Raw genomic sequence first — 15,469 nt, 5'->3', positions numbered from 1 at the left:
GCGTTATACATCAGGTGTATAGTATTGGCCACGGAGCGTCTCATATGCTTCGTTTTTAAGGTAGGTCTTAAAGGTGGATAGAGAGAGTTGCGGCGTCTGTGTACGCGCGACAGCGTGACATCACTAGCACACGCAAAAACTGCACTGGAGGCATCTGATGGTGTCAATGTCATGTGAGATGTTCGCCCTCATTGGCTGAACCGCTCACGTGACGCGGCAAGAACAATTTGACAAGTCTGTTCAAAATATGCTCGCTTGGATGCGTCGGTCGCGCACACTATGTTCGCACACAATGCACAACATTAATTTTTGCGCCGCCACTATAAAAGAGGCCTTAGGCTAAGTCCCCACTAGCACTGAGCGGGCGGCGCTTGCGAAGGAGACTTTGATATATATAGATATATGTAAGTCCCCCGCTCACGCGGTGCGCGTAACGCTCGTGCGCGTGCACACACGCTCAGCCACGATCGGCGCTTACATAAACAAAAAATCTATACCTACCGTGCGCTCAGCTGGTCTGCCATTTTTTGCACAATCTCTCTAATTTATTTATGTCCTTCCGGAGATATGGGGTCCATATTCGAGGAGAGATCTCACCAATGATCTATAAAGCGGCATTATAACCCCTCTCTTTCGGCTGCTAATACCACTCCCTGTACAATCTAACACCCTGCTGACTTTCCGCACTGCTTTTGTTACATTGAGTACTTTTAAGTCTCCTGAAATGCCAGGTACCTTTCCTCTATAGTAGTTGACATTATAGCGGCATAAATCCTGTATTCTGCCTTTGGATTTTCGTGACACAATTGCATTATTTAGCATTTTTTGTAATTAAAGATTTAGGTAGGTTGGATGAATGGTCAACAGTGTGGCAACTACAATTTAGTCATTTTGTTTAATCCCGTCCTCCCCCCCAATTCCTGGAGTGTCAACCCTGTTGCAGATGTGTGTCTGCAGTGGTGGATTTAAATCTGCTGCCCATAGGCACTTACCTTGGTGCCTCCCGAGCTGCCGCCTCCTGCAGTGCCACCTTCCTCCTTCAGCATGGTGGCTTCAAATGATGCTACAACGTCACTGCCCTGGCAACGTCACCCCACAACGTCGCGCTACCATGGCAATGCGTCACTATGTGACATCGCAGCATTATTTGACGCTGCAACGCTGATGGAGGAGCGCGGCGCTGCAGGTGCAGAATCCTGCACCTAATATGTGTGTGTGTGTGTGTGTGTGTGTGCACACACTCACAAATGAGAAGATATATAGGGTTGTGTAAAGCGTTGCTTTGCCATTGCACATCATATATCGCTTGGCATCAATGTATCATTTTACTCTTGTCTCATTTGCACCAGAAAACCAATTTTGGGAGTGGTTTTTGCAATAAGAGGAGTCGGGAGAAGTTCTTGATGCATTGTAATAGATTACTGCATCTAGCACTGTCGTGTTTTTTTTTTCTTCTTTGCAACTGAATCATCCTCTAGGCTTGAGTTGGTATAAATCTATTTGGCTAACACACCTGGTATGTGGTAGCTTTGAGTAAGAACCCAAGAATCTTGATAAACACGTTACAGTACTTACATCTGCCGAGTGCAGGGAAAAAATGACTGTAATGCTACACTTTACATCAGCTTTATACATGGCACCTATATGCCCAGATTCAAGGAGGGGTGCTAAGCATTAGCACGCCTTTACTCCTATTCGTTTGAATGAGCGTTAAAGCATGCTAAAGCTTGGCACCATTTAGTGAATCTGTTCCATAAGGGATTATTCATAAAACTGCAATAGTGTCACAGGGCAACTCCCATTAAAGTCAATGGGCGTTACAGTAATATAGTACCCCTGTCAGCACTATCGCTGTTTAATGAATAACCCCCGTGGTATCTGCAGTAACACCTTGATTCACAAACCTTGCAAGAGCAAACGCTTCCCTGAATTATGCAGTGATTGTGTAATATGTGAGCAGCAAAAAGAGGAGGGAAAAGCATCAGTAACGAGCATTAATCAATTAGTAATGAGCAGAAAAAGCTAGTGAATTATGATGATACAATAACTGCATATACTAAGGACAATAGAAAAGCCATAAAATGCTCAGCCGTGACAAACAAATATACTCAAGCTGAATAAAAATAATGCTAAATCAAATAGATGGGCTATAGTGCAAATCATAAAGAGAGTTTAAGGGCAGCTGAGCAAGCTACACTGCATGCTTCTAAAAAGATCTTTCCTGGATGTGTAAACTGTATTAGTCTTGTATAAATTATACTTACTCCTGTGTTGTGTATGGTTTAGTCCGTGTTGAGATTCTGTATTTTTTTACCTCCATGTTATGAAGTTTCTTGTTGCCTTTTAATGTTGATGTACAGGTAGTCCTCGCTATCCAACGTTTCACTTTGCAACGAATGGCATATCCAACGCTTTACAATGCAACCCTGAGAGCCTTTTTCCGATGCCGGAATGCGTTATCCAACGCTCACCGCCACTGATTAACATGGAACTCACTTTACAACGGTTTCACTATCCAACGCTACTTCCAGAACGGATTCCGTTGGATAACAGAGGACTGCCTGTATAGTATAAGCAAGAAACTCCGCTTGTTTATCAAATTGTTGTATTATTGTTGGCTTCACACTGGAGTCTTATTAAGCAGCCAGGTATGCAGCCTGGGGAAGCTTGGCAGTATCTGAGCGTAATGCAACAGAGATGACGGTAGAATACATTAAATGATCTTAGTAACAATCAATGACTGGTGAAATGGATTAAAATTACCCTAAAGTAGTTTGTTAGTATGCACAGATCAGATTCCCTGCTGCTCTGGACTGTACCTAGCTTGTAAACGCAGGTAATAATCTGCTTGCTCTAAATTCTCCTTTTTATTTGGCTGCAATCTATGCATTATCCCAGTAGTGGCAATTCCTAGTCCTCCCCCCCCTGCTCAATAGGTCAGGTTTTCAGGATATCCCAGTTTAAGCACAGGTGGCTCACTCAGAGGCTCAGTCAACTGAGCCACCTGTGCTGAAGCAGGGATATCCTTAAAATCTGACTGCATATATATATACATATACACTTTTATATAAAGAGTTGAAATAACCATTTGCAATAAAATTAAGTGTATATGCGACGTTTCAGCTCTCAGGGGCCTTTCTCAAGACTCCGGAGAGAGCTGAAACGTTTACCTTTTTAATAAACGCTTTTCATTTTTTTCACAAGACCAAGAGTGCCTGCTACTATTCTTCTATTCCCAAAACCTTTGCAGTTCGTGCACCCAGCAAGTACCTTGTTTTTAGTGGAGTGCCACTATAATCTATGAAATATATATAACACACACAGTGCAAACTTCACATTTCGCTCTGGTTCATTACGTTTTGAAGCTGCATTGAAGTATTCATGCAGCACAAAATTCATAGTATGCCTCTCTGTGCAAAAGGTGGCACTGTGTGCTCATTTGCATGTCATTTCCCAGAAACCCTTGCAGTGGAAGCACTGTATGCTGGGCGATAATGGGTGAAAGGCAGGGTTTCAGACCTGTCTAAAACATGCAAATGAGCACACAGTAATATTTCCATTTGTTATTTGTGTGTGTCCTGGGTGATAATTGTAGAATTGTGCATTTTTTTTATCTGCAGCATACAGTACTTGTCAGGTGCATGTCTCATAATATAGAGAAAGGAGCAAGCAAGGTGATTAGAGGCAATGATAGCCTGCGGCACATTATTCTACCTGGCGTATCTCTTCACATTTGGGTTCAGCTGGCAGCCAGAAATGATCTGCAGTGTATTCCAAACACATTTGCATAGGCGTCTTGTAAATGAAGAATTGGCAGCATTCTGTATTGAACTGTCAATGCTGTGTTTCATTGAAATGTCAGGCAGGTCAATATTCCCTGTAGACTTGTGCATTGCAGCTGTCCAGGATGAAATAAGTTGGCAAGACTGGAAGCAGAGCTCCCAGTGCTGAGCAGTATTGACTTTGGATGCTGAATTTTAGGATTTTCACGAATATGTCCTTCAAATGCACGTGCAACTTTTAATTCCAATGTGTGGGTCTGCAGCGCAAACAGCACTGGATTGTTGAAACTTGGAATAGACAGGCTAGCAAAAACAGCAAATAAGCACAGTAGAGTCTCCGTTATCCAACCTAAATGGGGCCGAGACCATGTTGGATAACCTAACCGAAAATGTTGGATAATCAGGATGCATGAGGGGAAACGGGGGCTGAAACAAAGCAAATATTAATGCATTATAAGTATGTAATATATTGAATGCAGTACAGTATAAGTTTGTATAATACATAAACGTATTAGGTTTATTAATACAGTACATAATTATTCAACAGTTATTGCTTAAAGAAATGAGTTATGCGGGAGCGGGGCGTGCGCAGATGTTGGATAAAACAGAAGGTTGGATAACCAGGACTCTGCTATATTCTTCCTTAATCAAGCCCTATTTTATTCATTTGTAGTATCCTGTAGTATTTGCATCTTCTGCCTGTGTTATTTCATTAAAGTCCATGAGACTTAGTGGGCATTATTTATTTATCGCAGCTCAGTGTAGAAGACCCAATGTGTCAAGTCTCTGAAAAATGCAACTTGATGCCTATTAAACAAACAATATTCTTTCTACATCACATATACAACCTTGTTATCAGGTTTATACATTTGAAGGCGCGCTGTTTAGCAGAAAGGTTTCTGCTACTTTAGACTTGGTTGACCCAAGAAAAGGTGAAACAAATGACAGCCCTCCAAAATATAGCAAAATTGTCATTGTTTATTTCTCATTTAACCAATTGTAAGATATTGATCTTCAGTTTTTCCCAGACCCGAAGGTCAGATCCTATTACTCCCAATTGAGTTCATGAGCCCAAAGAGCTTAGAATTCAATTAGTAGACCTTGCACTTATGTCTCTAACCCAGGGGTGGGCAACTCCAGTCTTCAAGGGCCACAGACAGGCCAGGTTTTCAGGATATCCCTGCTACAGCACAGGTGGCTCCATTAAAGACAGAGCTACCTGTGCTGAAGCAGGGATATCCTGAAACCCTGGCCTGTCGGTGGCCCTTAAGGACTGGAGTTGCCCACCTCTGCTCTAACCCTTTGTGGACCTAATTTTGTGTTTGTTTTAACAGTGTGCTTAAATAGCTTTGTATAGTGCCGAGTATACTTTCCACACCATATAAGAATAGAATAATACATTGCAGAAGAAAGGTAATAAATACAAGTACAATAATGTAGAATATGGACGATATTTACTAAGCAGTGCTAAGTTATAAGGAACCGTCCAGCGCTGATAGACCTTTGAATAGGGCTCTCAAGTGTTTTCTGATGCTGGCAGGTCTCTTGTGGCCTAGTACCAGTTAGCAAGTATGGGTCTTAATCCCATTATCCAAGTCCCAGTATACACACTGCTTGTTGGAAGTTAAAGATGAATAGATCACAGCCTACGTTTCATTTTAACAATAGTTTTGTGTCAGTCTGTCAACTGAGAAGAATTCTCTGTGAGAGAGGAATAAGGCTCATTTATTTCTGCTGGGTAACATATTGGGAATATAAATGAGAAAAGTCAATAAACATTAGTTCCTTGCTTACAAAATAACTGAATTCCCCTTGATCAGATCTGAGAAATGTACGTTCTGTAGAATATTTTTTTTTTTTTTTAACATGCTGGAAATATTCTATACAAAAACCCAACCATCGTAAAATAATAAAAATGTATACATTCTTGTCACATAATCCCGCCCTTTGATGCCGGAGCCGTGCTGGGGGGTGGAAGGAGAAGGTGGGGGGGGCGCATGAGTGAAACTTTGCGCTCCCCTGTTCTAGTGTATCTCACAATAAGAATTAAGTACATCTTGATACAAACTGACAATGTCAGCTGGTCCTCTTACCGTGCACCTCACAAATACAATAATCTACCCGAGACTCTCGCAGCCGCCACCGGTCTAAATTCTTTCCAAACTAAATCTGTCTCACATTTTAATGTGGTCTGTAACTGTTACATGCACATATAACATATTATTTTTAACTGTGAATGTAATGTCTTTATATATAATGTATAACCCTGTTAATTTAATGTAACCATGTATTTGTAACCATAACTCTGTGCCCAGGACATACTTGAAAACGAGAGGTGACTCTCAATGTATTACTTCCTGGTAAAACATTTTTATAAATAAATGTGTGGTGGTGGTAATGTACATAATGAGGACACAGTTGGCAGTGTTATACAGTAGTTACATAGATTGTGCTTCATGTCACAAAACCAGAATCCGGTGAAAACATGATGGTAACTTTTTATGCCAGTGCAGACTTTGGTCCAGATGCAGATTTTGAGTCTACTTCGCCTGGGCCCCAAAAAGCCCTTCCAGGCAAATTCCTGCTGTTATTTTCTCTGCTCCATTCCTCGGAAGTGGGTGGGAGCGTCCTACGGTGTGCCCAATTGCCTGGTCCACACACAATTTAATAAAGTAGCCATGATTTATCCTACAAAAGCAGAGAGTTGGACAATACTCTTTTCTATAAAAGGAAGTTAAAATGTGTGTTTGGATGACACAAAAATGGATCTCAACTACTCATGGTTTGGCCCCAAATATCTTGCATCTGTAATTTCTTAAAGCTGCAGTTCATGCTGCCGTTGTTTTTTTTTTTTTTCCTCCATTCAATATGTGCATCAATACAATCTGCACACTGACTAGTGATCAGCCAAGTTGCCGATCGATCTGTTCTCCTGTAATCGATCGCTGAAGTTTGGCTCGGGGTTCTTTATATCACTTTTGGGTCTACAGAAGATTACCCAAGATGGAAAGTTCTGTGTGGGAGAACATGTGACTAGACAGGCAACTAGATACTGATGAAGTAATATTGCTGAAATGAAGATACTGTTGATATATGACTGAAATGGACTGGGGGGTGAGGGGGGTCTCTGGAGAAGGATTGAAAGCAATGTTCTGTTTCCATTTTGTCTGTTATGTTTTCAGTATCCATTTTGTGTGTAGGAATGTGTGTGGTGTGGATCAGAGTTTCGCTTCTAAATAGATTTACGACTGTGCCTGAAGTAACGCCCACATTCCTAGTGAAAGTTTGTACCAGGTACCTATTCAGAGATGTTTTAAGTCCGTTCCAACCAGGTTGTAATGATCTGTAAAATAATTGGTTTAAGAATTAAGGAGTGTTTACTATAATCTGCCTAGTATAAGGAAATGGTGGGTGCTCCAACTGTCTTGGAATATTATATGCAGTGGTTGACAAATCACCAAAAAATCTACTCGCCACACAAAAAAATCTACTCGCCACCTAGTACCAAACGTGTGCTGCTTGGGCCAATATTTACTCGCCCGGGGGTTAAATCCACTCGCCCGGGGCGAGCAAATGTATAGGTTTGTTGAACACTGATTATATGTATTCATCAATTATGTGAAAACAGTGCAGACTCAATCATGGAGTGAGTAAACTACTGGGTGAGTGAATTGAACCGATAGAAGTATAAATCTCCTGAAGGCAACAGAAAAAATATGTAGAACACACTTCGCTGTACCTCATTGGAAATAAGTGTATAATGAAGTCCAGAACTCACCCCAGAATGTAGTAATACTGATGATCCGTATGAATAAATCTTTGAAGATCTTACCCACTCCTAGAGCCCACTGGATTCCTTGGGGTGTGTCCAGCCGCAGATTAAGTTACAAACGATCCAAAAATGCAATTGTCTGATTGACAATAAACTCATTTTTCATTTTTGATACACCTGTGTCCCTGGGCAGTGCGCTGCTTTGTGCATTCTTTTGCATTTTTGGATAATCTGCCTAGTAACATATTTGAGACAAAGGAAATGAAATGTATAAAAACCCTGTTTGGACACTCCTTTGGCAGAGAGTCTTCTAGACTTTTGAATGAGTATGATCATACTTTGCAATAAACTACTTATTATCAAATTAACCCGTTTGTCATTTTGGAACATTGACAATTCAATGGGTGCACTGCTAAAGAGAGGGGAAAGGGGTGTGTCAGAGCCTGTCTCAGAAGAGGAAGGGGATGCGACTTTGTAAATGGTTGCTATAGAAGCAAAAAATGCTTGTTGCATTATAATACATTCAAAATGTATTTTAAAATGGTTTTTAAAAAAAAATGCTACAAGTATTTTCTAATAGTACAGAACTGATTTATTAAAAAATAAAACACATAGGATATTGCTTGAACTGCAGCTTTACACAGTCGTTTTCGAAGTCTCATTGGCAAAGTCACTTCTCATTTGTGATTTGATGCCATTCTTCAGATCTTCTTAGGTCCAAGGACTCTTTGAGCATTAGACCAAAATCCCTCAATTGGAAGATCTTGACACAATGGGACTTATTTTAAAAAGTGAGGTAGTGCGAAATTGGCACTACGCATTTTATTGAATAAGCCAATATAGTAGGCGTGGCCACCAACAGGTCAGGTTTTAAAGATATCCCTGCTTCAGCACATGTGGCTCAGTCTTTGACTCCGAGTCTGCCTGTGAGCCACTGATTGAGCCACCTATGCTGAAGCAGGGATATCCTTACAACCTGACCTGTTGGTGACCCTTGAGGATTGGAGTTGGCCACCCCCTCCCTCCTAGGTTCCTATTTCTGTAGCATTTCTCCAATGTTAAAGATTCCACAGCTGTACTGACAACTGTATCCAGGTAGAATTTCAAGAATCGGTCTACTGATTGAGAATCAATTTTACAGCTTAAATATTGCTTTTGCACTGGCCTTTTTGTGTATGGTTACATACAGTGAAGAGGTCCACAGGATGGAGACTGTCTAGTTATTGTAACTGTGCTGATCCTTGCAAGGATTTAAGAATTCTATTGGCTTTTGGTGCCCAGTGGGGCAGACATGTCAGAGTGCTGTCAAATACTGTAATTGATCTTTCCTGTTAATTAGATTAGACCTTTTGTTCTAGAAATGTCAGGATCATGTGAAGTACATTTTCTAGTTGTGTTGCTGCTTTGTATTTCTGGAAGCCGGGCAAAGGAGAAATCCACAAAGACCAATGGAACTAATGGGATGATCAGAATGGTTTGTTGGTGTATTCGGCTCAGAGATGAGGGGAAGAAGATGTTACCAGTCGAGGCCATAATAATATGCATAAAAGTAACTTCAGATCATGCAGTGTGCAGGATACACTGAGACAGGGAATGGTTACCTGTCGCCAATAACCACCTCAAGTCAGTGCATCTGTTGGTGGACCCTGCTAGAACTCAAACTAGTCATCTGACTCAGGGACTTCTCTCCAACCCAGGTTTTCATTCTACTGGATTCAATTATTAGAACTAATGAAATCACAGGTGAGCTGGATGTTCCTGAGTAGGACAGAGAACACTCCTAAAGGATGTGTTCAGCAGTTTGCCGGTCTGGTGTGCTGGAAATAGCTTGCAACTTGTTACTTTTTGTGGTGGAAACCCCTTTAAGGGGTCATTCAATATACCCCTAAGCAAACTCGTATTCAAGTCAATGTGGGTTTTCAGCCGCAAGAAACTAAACGTCTGTATGTCTCCCTCCTTCTTTGTGGCCGAAAGGGCCTTGCTGCACTGCTCTCCTGCCTGTAGGTGAACGCCATGCTGCTATAACTGCTGACACAGTGTCTGTAAGTTCCAGACTGCTGTGTACAGATGTAGCCAATGTTATTGCACCTGCTGAAGTGCTACCACTGGGGAAGTAGCATGGTGGAGGTGTAGGACCTTTTGGCCATGGACGATTTAGGGGACCGTAACCAATAAATGAGAAAAGTTCCTTTTTAAATAGAGATCTAATTGCAGTCAGACTGAACCCACGGAACATGAGATGCCAGATGTGCATTTTCACAGAATTGATGGGTTTAATGTGTAATAGATGCCTATGAGAATTAGTTTTGTAATGGATTTCATTTTTGACTTGTGTCCTTTGGTCTGTTTATCCCTAGTTACGATGCAGCAAGTTGCCAGGACTGTAGCAAAAGTGGAACTCTCCGATCACGTCTGTGACGTCGTCTTCGCTCTCTTTGACTGTGATGGTAAGTGTGTACAATAAGATTTAGTATTTATATTTTGCCCTTCATTTCTAAAGGGCACTGCAATTACATTCTGGGGAACTCGGCTTCTATGGAGCAACTCAAGATTGGAACAAAAATTCACACGTCTTTCAGTTTTAATACTTTCCAATATTTCGGGTCCACACAGGACATTTGCTATTGCGAAATCGTTTTTCTGCCATTCTGCCCTTTGGATGTCTGGTGGTAGAAAACTAGTTGTTTGTGAACTTGGCAGGAATGCACCTTTACAGCAACAAAAAGAATCCATTTGTGATGGAAGTAGCTTTCAGCAAACTCGCTGGAATGGGAAAGTATTGTCAGTGCAGCTCCCTAACCAACAAAGGCAATTACATTTAGCCTATTAGTCTGTTTCTGAAGCCTTTGATTATGTATGTCCCCTTTTGACCTCCTCAAAGCATAGCTGTACTGTTTATTACACAGCAAAAGCATTGCATATTCTGCTATGCTGCTAGCCTTCCTCAGCGACTTCTCCTAATCCGTTTGTCCGCATGGTTCACTGTGTTTTTAATGCTTGCTCTCTCCACAGGAGCTCATTACAAAAGTCTAACATATGAAATCTATTTTTATGCTGTCATAGCATAAAAATACATTTTATTTTTTATTTTTATGATTTACCTAGTAATCTATTCCTTTGACAATTTCTTACCATGAATATCACCTGTGGTGTGTACAGTCTCGCCCTCATTACATTTTTGCATTAACTTTAGGTTATGTTGGTATAATGCATCCGCCTCGGTCTCTAACGTGTTCATACTCCTGCCCAGGAATACAGGCAAAAATATATACTTAGGGCCTCATGCAGAGAGCAGCGCTATATGAAATCTCGCCATTTTTTGGAGAAAATCGCGCAAAAAACAGCAGAAAATAAGGAGGTACGAAAAACGCGCCATTTTTTTTTCTATTTATAAATCTCGCCGCGCGGCTGGCGAGATCCTACATCTCGCCAGCTTTAAAAATATCCAAATTCAGAAAGACGCGAACGCCATCTAGCGGCTGTTATTGGCGAGATGTTCTACATTTTTCTCCGCCAACTAAAGTTGGCAAGAAGCAGGAGCTCGCCGGCTATAGGGGAAAAATTTATTTATTTTTTTTCCCTTTCAGCAGCGCGCATCTCTCCCTTTTCAACTCCCACACGCATTCATGCCAGAAATTGCGAATTTCGCCAATTTCTGCATATGGAGAAAAAAACTCTCCATTAAATCTACTTTTTCTTACACTCTCCAATTTTTTCTACCGCTGCTCTCTGCATGAGGCCCTTAGACTGGACTTTTTACTTTATAGTTTGCAAATGTTATCCAATCTTTATTCCTTTAAACGTGTTTTCAGTGATCCTATAATGATGACGAGGACATTGTCAGCACATGGCATGAGCATTATTTAATGACGGTTTAATAAAATAATTCGCTCTTCATCCACGCTCCCTTTCTATGCAACACAAAAACAATGAAGACTATTTTAGCAATTTAGTACATATCCGCTTTCCCCGATCATTAGCAAAGTTACACTATTAATCTGTATCAGGAAATTCGGGGGGGGTTTTAAGGCTATCCTGGCTTCTTACCGCTCCATCTTGGGAATCTCTACATTTCTATGTGTTCTATCACCAGCAACATAAGGATGGATATTGTTAGAATAATTTCACCTTATTCCTTGTTCATAAAGATACCAAGATGTCACAAAATGGTTGTTCAGCAGGCAAAGTTCTAGTTTATTCTTAGTGTTACTTACAGATGAAAGTTAAATCAATCATAATGTGCTCAGATGGTAATGATAGGAGAAAGAAGGCCTTGTCTCGCACATGCTGCTCAGATGTTACCTGCAGAGTGAGGTCTTGTAGAGAGTGGGAGTGTTCTGGGTACAACTGTATTTATTGATCACTAACTCCGCCCCCTTTCTCCTCATGGCTTCTCGAGACAAGACTTCAGACTAGGCCTTGAAACCCTATACACAAGCCAACCTCCAACATCTGTTATGCATTAAACCTTCACTGGAATTGGTCTTTCTTGGCTTGCATATGAATTCTAAGCCTGAACACGTTCTCATTCAATTGTCTTGATATAATTTCCCATTCATTCAGGGTTTGGGGCAGTGCTGCAGCCCCCAGGACTTAAACAAATGGGTGCTCATCCCCCCCTTATCCTGCTGTCCACTCGTTATGGTTTATGGCAGTGGTGGGCAACTCCAGTCCTCAAGGGCCACCAACAGGTCCGATTTTCCAGCTATCCCTGCTTCAGCACAGGTGATGCAGTCAGAATGACTGAGCCACTGATTGAGCCACCTGTGTTGAAGCAGGAATATCCTGAAAACCTGACTTGAGGACTGGAGTTGCTCACCCCTGGTTTATGGTCCTAGTTAGGAGTACAGCTTAATGAATTGAAAGCGTGACACCGCTTTGGGTCTGGCTGTGCGCTGGTACTCCTCCCCAAAAAATCCTATTTAAAGTAACATTATTTAAATGAAAAAGGGTATGTAATTTGGAGGCTGTAGAAAACCATCAGACATATGATATTTGTGATATTTACATTTTTCCCTTGTACATTATCTTTCAAATAGCCATACAGGCCCAGTCATCTTAGTTAACCCTATTCATGTTAGAGGGGCCTGCAACGCATTGCTAAGCCATGGCTGGGAAAGTGTTAATGGGCCTGGAAAGAGAATACAGTGTCCCCTTGTTTCTATTTGCGGTATGTAGTTGATGACTGAACACTGCAATATAGACTTATCTGCCTCATGCGAGTTATGTGATCGGCAAACACGCAAGCTCTCTGCAGAGTGGTACGCATGTTCCACGTGTGATACTGCAGGCCTGGGTTGAAAGATCATAATTGATGGTTAACTGTGCAAGTCAGGGGTTCTAATCTCCAGTCCTGAAGACCTCCCCCCAACAGGTCAGGTTTTAAGGCTATCCCTGCTTCAGCACAGATGGCTCAATCAGTGGCTCAGCCTTCGATTGAGCCACTGAAGAGCCACCTGTGCTGAAGCAGGGATAGCCTTAAAACTTGACCTGTTGGGGGAGTCCTGAGGACTGGAGTTGAGCACCCCCGGTGGAAGTGCTAGAGAATGCTGCCTTCATCGCAAGTGAATTTAATTTGAATCCCAGTGGCAGCTCAAAATGAGATTAGATCTTTTTGTGCGGGAGTCCTGGCCCAGTGCCGTCTTTATTGATGTGATTAAAAGCAGAGATGTTTGATCGAGACCTTTTGTTTTTTCCAATAAAAGGAAGGGGGCCGAGGTTTTCAAGACTGATCCACTGTTTTTTCAATTTTCCGGCAACTTTTCCTGCAGTCACGGGGTCACAGAAATCACAAATGTACCTGTATGAAAATTCCATTATTCAAATGATTTCCCCTTCTCCGGCTTGAGTATAAAACAAGGCTTGTGCGGTGCTGAAAGGTTCATCGAAGTCCTTGCAATATTGTATTTTATTCTTAAATATGTTATTAAAATACAAGGATTGCCAATCGCTGCCGGAGTGGCCTGCAATGCATTGCAGAAAGGGGCTCAACTAGGAACAGGTACAACCAAGCCAGGATACAGGCAATACAGAGCCAGCACCCCATTCTGTTTTGTCTTTTCGTACGCCTTTTGAATGTGATGGGTGGCTGTAAATCATGAAGCTTGGAAGCGGGTTGCCTAGTCCCAAAATGAAATATTTGGGCATTATTGGTCAGGAATTGGACTGGCATTCTTTATTCTGCAATGATATCTAGGGTTGCCAGGTGTCCAGTATGGAATCCAACTGTCCTGTATTTGGACACACTGTCCAGTAACAAATTAGAGGTAATACTGGACAGGTATGTGTCTAATATCTCTCTGGATGTAGTGACCTGACTGGCTTGGGGGGCCGTGGGATTTTCCCAAGCAGGGAGAGAGCTGGGCTGCTGCTAGGGGGCTGGGCCACTTCCTCCATCCTGATTGGCTGCATTACCAAGCAGCAATCAATCTGGAGGAGGTCTCAGGAGCCTGAGGGTGGGTCCAAGGAGAGGAGGAAACAGCATGGAACGCGGAGAGTTGTGTGTGTGTGTGTGTCTCAAGCACGTCACACCTTTTGCCATTGTGTCCATTATTTTTGGAGACGCCACCTGGCAACCCTAATTTGATATCTCTCTAATGTGTTTTTACAGGGAACGGCGAGCTAAGCAACAAGGAGTTCATTGCCATCATGAAGCAGCGTCTAATGAGAGGACTGGAGAAGCCTAAAGACATGGGATTCACAAGACTGGTGAGAGCCATGTGGAAATGTGCTCAGGAGACAGCCTGGGACTTTGCCATGCCTAAACAGTAACACACTCCGCATAGGGTGAGCAAGGAATTCCAGACCCATATGTAATGAATCCATAGAGAAGAGAGACCATGTGCAGACCTTGAAGACAACACACCGCTATCAAGGATCACAAGATTTCTCATTTAAAGCACCAAAAAAGGAAAAGAACTGGTCTCTCTGAGAATGCAGTCACAATGAAGTCTATTTGTTATTCTAGTTTTGATTTTTCTTATGCTAGTATTGCTCTATAGAATAATAACTATACTAAACATGCTGTAAAAATTCATATTAAATGCTGCTTTGGTTCACTTCACCTGTTATGGTTATTCTTTTGCCAGAACAATCAAGCAATCCCTTGCCTGTGGAAGGGCCATGCAGTGTACAGCAGGGTGTAATCACTGCCCTGCGTGATTAGCCGTTACCGATGGCCATGATCTATCACAGTTTAGTGATTGTAGTAACAAGGATGTCGCTTACAGTTCATATTTCATGTATGGGGGGCGCGTGGTCCCAAATCTGCTTGCACATGTATAGGATTTGCTTTAACAGATTTGTTCTTTTTAGTAATAGTACAAAGTGATTTGGAGATGGTGGAGATTGAAAATGCAAATCCACATTAAATATCTGGTGTGTCCCAAACAGCCCTCCGCCACCCTTACTTTCACCATACTTGTCGTGCCACAGACGTGCCCCGTTGTCCTCAATGAGATTACTCCTAAACCGAAATCTCTTTATGAAATAGAATAAAATATACAGTTTGGCAGTGGCTGCAATTTCTATCTGAGGTGCAAAGTTGAATACCGGTAGGGAAGGGGGGGAGGGGAATGGTAACCTCTGCTCAGCTGATTGTCATTAAAAATGAGTGGGTAAGTAATGGTGCTGTGAAATATACTGATAATGCACCTAAGAAAAAGAACTCCGCTGGTAGCACTCTATAACTCAGAGTAGGTAGATTGTAATAATTAAAAATACTGTAGTCGACCGCTGCCGACGACCGTTTCGCGCATGCGCGCTTTCTCAAGGCTGATAGGCGCAAAACGGTCGTCGGCGGAGGCTGACTACACTGCATTAGCTTGTGTCACGTCGAGCTCTGAGTACTACCTCACAATCATATATATATATTAGTTACTGGTTGCGATAGTGTTTGGTGGTTCCTAACACCACA

The 15,469-nt window shown here is 42.0% G+C and overlaps 1 protein-coding gene across 4 annotated transcripts in view; it reads left to right on the top strand.

Moving 5' to 3' along the window:
• Positions 1-14,612, top strand: part of MICU1 (mitochondrial calcium uptake 1) — a 170,132-nt gene extending 155,520 nt beyond the window's left edge. For all 4 annotated transcript variants that reach the window (XM_075610785.1, XM_075610784.1, XM_075610783.1 and 1 more), the window contains 2 exons: positions 9,912-10,001; positions 14,165-14,612. In XM_075610785.1, the coding sequence (XP_075466900.1) occupies positions 9,912-10,001; positions 14,165-14,325 (251 nt within the window). In that variant the 3' untranslated portion in view covers positions 14,326-14,612. The remainder of the gene's footprint in view (positions 1-9,911; positions 10,002-14,164) is intronic.
• Positions 14,613-15,469: the final 857 nt, after the last annotated feature.

This window comes from Ascaphus truei, chromosome 8, assembly GCF_040206685.1.
Source record: "Ascaphus truei isolate aAscTru1 chromosome 8, aAscTru1.hap1, whole genome shotgun sequence".
In the NCBI taxonomy this organism is placed as follows: Eukaryota; Metazoa; Chordata; class Amphibia; order Anura; family Ascaphidae; genus Ascaphus; species Ascaphus truei.
This window is presented reverse-complemented; position numbering and strand designations above follow the sequence as displayed.